At 59.8% G+C, this 6,141-nt stretch overlaps 1 protein-coding gene across 1 annotated transcript; it reads right to left on the bottom strand.

Moving 5' to 3' along the window:
• Window positions 1-300: 300 nt before the first annotated feature.
• Tbx1 (T-box transcription factor 1) lies at window positions 301-6,134 on the bottom strand. Its single transcript, XM_008843040.3, has 7 exons — window positions 5,922-6,134; window positions 4,008-4,109; window positions 2,976-3,147; window positions 2,224-2,379; window positions 1,657-1,724; window positions 1,479-1,579; window positions 301-1,149 (listed from the first exon to the last, which is right to left on the bottom strand). The coding sequence occupies exons 1-7, from the start codon at window positions 5,984-5,986 to the stop codon at window positions 674-676; spliced, it is 1,140 nt and encodes a 379-aa protein (XP_008841262.1). The 5' UTR covers window positions 5,987-6,134; the 3' UTR covers window positions 301-673.
• Between the last annotated feature and the right edge of the window lie 7 nt (window positions 6,135-6,141).

The following is a 6,141-nucleotide window of genomic DNA, read 5'->3' on the forward strand; positions in this document are numbered from 1 at the left end:
TGTGGAGAACTGAAGTGAAAGGCAGGACTTGAATCCGGGGCTGGTGTGCCTGCTTTGGGGAAGAGGAAGCAGGCAGTCTGGAGAGGGCTGGGGAGGCTGCTGGAAAGGCTGCTAGAGAGAGGCAGCACAGCAGAGCCACCAGAGGAAAGGTCAGAGAGAAGGGAGGGCAGGTTAGATGCTGCAGGGATCCTAGTCAACACCCACAGCAAGGACCTGGGCTGGTGAGACCAAGTAAGTCCCCAAGATTGCCCGGCACGTGCAAATGAATGGGCACACTTGACAGTTTCCAAAAGAGGCGAAACCGTTTATGAAGTCGGCGCCGGCACGGTATCTACAGTATCTACACATATCTACACGTATCTACACCGCCTGCAGACGGGGCTCTCTCGGGTCGTCTACATTGCAATTGCCGGCCGGGCCGGAGGCGACGCGGTCTCGGGGAGAACAATAAATACCACTTCCTTCCGCCTCGGACCGGGCGCTTTGGCACTGGTGGGCGGGGGCCGCGCGGTCCTCGGGGCTGGGGAAGAACCGGAGGGCTGGCGGGGCTGCGTACTGCCACAGTCCTCAGGGCTAGCAGACCCCAATGGCTTCGAGGCTGGGGCGAGAGAAGCCCGCGGTGGTCCCCCGGGGCGGGAGGAGAGTCCTTGGGTGGCCCTCGGGGCTGGGCGCATTATCTGGGGCAGTAGTCGTAAGAGCCGGGCGGCGCGGCACCAGCAGACGAGTACATGTTGGCGGCCGCTGCGGCGGCGGCGGCGGCGGCGGCTGCGGCAGGGCTCACAGCCGGGTGATGGTGGTGCGGGTGCGGATGCGCGTGCGGGTGGTAGCCGTGGCCGCGTAGGCCCGGAAGCGGGTAGGGCGCCGGCCGGCTCTTGGCCCCGAGGTAGTGGTCGTAGGCGGCGGTCGGGTACTTGTAGGGATGGTGGTGCAGTGGTTCCGACGCGCCGGGCGCCTCCAGGCGCAGCTCGGGGTGCGGGGGGCTGGGCCGGCCTCCGGGAGCGCCAGGCAGAGGGATGAGGCCGCCGGTGCCGCCCGGCCCGGGCAGCGCGGGACTCAACACTCGAGCCAGCAGCTGCGGCGGGTGCGCCGGGTCGCCGAGTAGGGCCGGCCCCGGGTCGCGATCGAATTCTCTCCGGGCTTCAGCGGCGTCTACGGGGAGAGCCGAGGCATGAGCGCGATTCTCCAAGGCCGCTCGGACAGCTTGCCGAAGGCTCCGGTCCAGCGAACCTGCGGCGCCCCTAGCCCCGAGCGCTCAAGGGAGCCAGCGCAGCTGCGGGGCGGGTGGGGCGCGCGGGCGGGGTACCGCAGTCGGGCGGGCGAGTGAGCGCTTGCCCGCCGCCGCCGCCGCCGCGGCCGTTGTGCAACCGGCTCGAAAGGCCGTGAACACCCCGGGGGTGCAGGCGAGGCCGGGCACGGCTGCCGACCTGGGGAGGAGCGCGCACCGGGCCGCGGCCCGGATCCCACGACCTCGATCCTACCTTTCTCGGCGCCGTTGGGCTGCGTGGGGGAAGCCACGGGGTTCCGAGAGCGTGCAAAGGCGCTCATGAGCGGCAGCGCGCCAGGTCGGTGGTTCCGGGGCCTGCGGAAGGGGAGTGGGTCATGGTGGCGCCGGGGCCAAGCGCCCGGCACTTGCCTTTTCTTCCGAAGGCCACTCACCAGTCCTCAGGGTCGCAGTCCCGGAAGCCTTTGGCGAACGGATTGCTGGCAATCTTAAGCTGCGTGATCTGCAGAGAAGCCAGCCCGAGTGAGCAGCTTGCGGCCACCCGACCTCGGCAGCGCAGACAGGGGAGTGTTAAAAGTTCCGCGGAATAGGCCTTTCTGTGCTGTCTAGACAAGGGGCCCACATCTGCCCCTATCCCCAGCACACTGTGCCTTCCTCTTTCAGCAAGGTGTCTGGGGAGTCTCCTCTCTCTAGAGGACTTCTCTTTGCCGCCCCATATAAATGAGGAGGAAGGTTAGTGTCCCCGGGTGGGATGGGAATGTGGTCACACACACCCCACCCCCAGCACAGAGCCAACAACTGAGCTGGCGCCCTAGGAATCCGGGTAAACCTCAGATCTAGCCTCTGATGGGGAGTTTCCGGAATGGTTTGGAAAACAAACTTTCAGCCTGCAATGACAGTTGCTGCTACAGAGGTCAAGCTGATACAGGAGGCTGCGCCGGCCTGCGGAGGGAGTGGGCAGCGGTGAGCCTGTCCCGAGGAACCCCCCAGCAGGCCCTCACCCGGTGGTTCTGGTAGGCAGTGACCGCTGTAAATCGCGTCTCCTCAAACACAAAGGTTTTGAAGTTCTCCTCCGCATATTTCTCGCTGTCTTTTCGAGGGTCCACGTACACAACATGGAATCGGGGCTGGTATCTGTGCATGGAGTTGAGAATAATCTGGAAGACAAAGTTTGAGATAAGCTCCAGTGGTGAGAATAGATGAAAATTCAGGCCAGAACCAGGAAGCAGGCAGGAGTCAGTAGCAGTGGATTTTCTTAACTAATTTGTGCAAAACCCTTCATTCCAAAAATAAAGCTGGACCATAGAGCCCATTTGGGACCTCCGGGAAAGATGCTTCAACTGGCAGAATGATGGGGGTGGGGGTGGGGTGGGGTGGGGTGGTGGTGGTGGTGGTGGTTGCAGATCTTTCCTTAGGACCCTAAGGATTGCCCTGGAGCCTGCAAGGGATGGTAGCTATAAGACAGAGCTCAGCCAGGCAGGAAGGTGGCCTCCCAAGCTGGGATTCCACAAGTCTTCAGCCCCACTCTCATACAGAGGCCCACCCTTTCCAATTAAAGAGCCTCTGGCATGAGCTCAGAGTGAAGAGGAAGAGAGTGACTCCTCCAGGCCCACTCCCAGCTAGAGATCATTCTCTAAGCAACCTGTACCCAGTCCCAGTGCTGCCTGAGCACTGTTTCTGCCTCTGGTCAGTGGGGAGTCTGGAGGGCCTGCAACAGGGACAGCCCAGAAGCCAGAGGAGAAAGGTCACTCACGTGGCCATTGTCATCCAGCAGGTTGTTAGTCAGCTTCAGCTTGTCGAAGGACACGATTTGCTTCATCCACTGTGCACCCTTGGCCGGCGAGTCAGGGTGGTAGTGTACTCGGCCGGGTGTGGCAGGGTCTGCCTTGCCGGCCACCAGCCAGGAGGAGCTATGGAAGGCATACCTACAACAATATGGGAGCAGGGGATGGGACTGTGCCACATTGGGGTGAACCAAGAAGACCCTATCGAGGTCCAGAGTAAACTCTGAAAGTGCCTCGGAGGAGTTTCCTCACCGGTGAAATCAAGTTTCCGAATCATACCAGCTTGATAGGGGACTGTGAAGAAAACTTCCTACAGCATAAATGCACCAAAAATGCAGAGAATGGGGGCTCTACTATCACAAGGAGAGAGGAAGCCACTCCCCTCCCCTCATTTCGCTGCAAGCGGGTACGCCTGTCCCAGGGCCCACATGGCAGAAGTCAGGATTTGATTTCTCTGGTTGGTGGGTTTAGGCACCAAGTTCCCTTTATTAATTACTGTTAATTGTCCAGGCAGCCCAGGCCCGCCCTGCATAATCTTTCCCAGCCACTCCACCTTTCCGGCCTAGCTCTGGGACAGAGGGTTCTCTAGAGATGGGGGAAGGGTACCAGACGTTTGCGCTTGTTTGTGCTTGGTTCTTAGGACTGAGCACGAGGTACAAGTAAACAGACTAGCCACATGGGCCAAAGGCATCAGCTGCCTGAGGCCTGAAGCTCGAGGTTTCCATTGTGAGTTTCTAGGCAGCTTCAAGAGATGAGTAGGGGTGGGATTTGAGGTCCCTGATGGACAGGAGGGGGATGGTAGGGAGCAGGTCAAGAAGGTCTGGGGAACAGCAGCCAATACAGGTGACTGGGAAGACCCAGTCACTAAAGATTAGCTTCATGACTGGGTGGCATTTAAAGTCTGACACCAGGCAGGGACCCCCCCGCCCCGGCTTCCTAGGATGCCCTCCCACATCCCTTGAACACAGAGCTTGCTCCAGTGGTTCCAAGGGCTTGCTCACCGGTAGCGCTTATCATCCACAGGCACAAAGTCCATGAGTAGCATGTAGTCGGCCATGGGATCCATGCCAAAGAGCTTCACTTGAAATGTGGGGAACATTCGCCTGGGAATGAGGGTCCTCTGGTCAGTACACAACTGCTCTACCTTGACTTCTCTAGCCTGGAAGCCCCTAGCTTAGCCCCTTCCTTCTGATCTTTCTCTAGCTGCTGTGTTCAGTACAGCCCTGCAGTCATAGCCGCTCTAACTCCCAAGTAGGCTCTTACAGCTGCATCCATGGACAAGGGAGCAGCAAGCCAGACCCCAGGCCCTTTCTGAAACCAGAAACGGTAACCCGGTGCTGGTGCTAAGCCATGGAATCACAAAGCTTTTCTGCCTCCTCTTTCTGTACCAATAGTCTTTCCCAAAGGACTCCTTAATTTCCCCACCTAGCCTCAGCTAGCAGCAGGATACCTAAGATCCATCCATTCCCCTGGCTTCTCAGCCCTTTGCTGCCGCTGAACCTCCCAAGCTTGAACCTAGCGGCTCCCGGCTCCAACAAAGTGAAACTGAGTGGTGCTGTTATTCCAAGAGTCCCCTCACTGTACTTTCGCCTGAGTGTGTGGCTGTTCCCCAACCCTCCAGTGAAGCTGATACCTTGGAACCCCAATATCCAACTCTCAAGAACTGGCTGGAGATCCCCCACCTTCTGACCAACACATTCCTGCTGCTGCTTACTGTCAACGTAGGCATTCACTGTTCCTAGTTTCCTCTCCTCAGAACCCCAGTCAGTGACCTATCAAGGCTCCTGAAGGGACATTCTGTAGCTCCTGGATGGGCCACTGACCATGGGCCAGTCTTTGCCTGGTTATCCTGAAGTACTGGCCATTAGGCCCTGGAGGCTTGGCCCTATCTTGCCCTTCCCACTCCCTCTCCTCACAGGCAACCCATTGCAGGGAGTCGGGAGCCGGCTCTCCTGCAATCCACCCTGAAGCCTTTGTAGGCCGGAGAGTTCAGTGGATCGGTAAAGTCTGCAGCCCACAAGGCCCCTCCTTGGCCTGCCGGGGCCAAGAGGCCCAAGCCACTGTCTTCAGTAGAGCTGTGTTCATAGGGACAGCAAAGACAGCCTAGAGAAAATCCACAGTGCAGCAGCGGTTGACCGGCCCCAAGTTCCCCCGGGAGGACTGCGCAGCACGGAAACAGAAACCAAGAGAAGGCTTTGCAAACAGGCCCTGAGCACTCCTTGGCCAAGGAGCTGGTGTGTACATTAGACACAGCCCAACACCCGCCTTTGTCTATTGGTCAAATCGGGAGCATCTGCAAAACTTGTTCCCCTTCCCTCTCGGCCCTTAAAACAAATACAGGCCAATTGGCAGCCTATTCTGCCAGGCTTGTGCAGAACTGGGCCCACAAGCCACTGAAATTGAGGCCCAAGAAAACTGAGTGGTGAGTTCCAGAAAACTGAGCCCACTGTTTTTTTCAAGTCTTAATTCTCCCGTAAAATAATCCTGACAATTGGGGGTGGTTGCTCTCGAGATTGCTGTGTAGACTCAAATCTCTGAACCCAAACAGGCGTTTCCTTTGAGGAAGGGCCCGCTGAAAACTTTCTGGGCTGCACGGCCGTAGCCCCCAGCCTAGTGCACCCGGGGCCGGCTCTTTCCCTCGCGGAGTCCTGGGACTGCGGAGCTTCAGGGCCCGTCCCGGGACTTGGCTGCACCGCGGGCGCCATCCCCTCGGGTTTAATGCTCCCGGTGGCTGTCGCTGGAGCCGGGACAGCAGCAAGCAAAGAAGGCGGCAGGGCCGGGAGGAACCGCAGGTGACGGGGCTGCACCCCCACCCGGCTTCTCGGCCCCACGCTAGGGCATCCGACCGGTGCGCACAACCAGAGCGTGGCAGCACACGTGGGGAGGGTCGCGGCGCGGGGAGGGAGCGCCCTGACCTGCCGGCCTTGGTGACGATCATCTCGGTGCCCAGCTGATTGAACTCGTCCCACAGCGCCTTCATCTCCAGCTGCACGCTCACGCTGGCCACCTTCGGGTTCTTCTTCACCGGCGCTTTGGCGGCAGCTGCACAGCTGGCCCCGGGACCCTCGGGCTCCGCGGCAGAGCTGCTGGCCGCCCCGGAGGCGGCCGCGAACGGGTAGGCGTGCGGTGGCGGCG

Source organism: Nannospalax galili, unplaced genomic scaffold, assembly GCF_000622305.1.
Source record: "Nannospalax galili isolate Female #2095 unplaced genomic scaffold, S.galili_v1.0 scaffold820, whole genome shotgun sequence".
NCBI lineage: Eukaryota > Metazoa > Chordata > Mammalia > Rodentia > Spalacidae > Nannospalax > Nannospalax galili.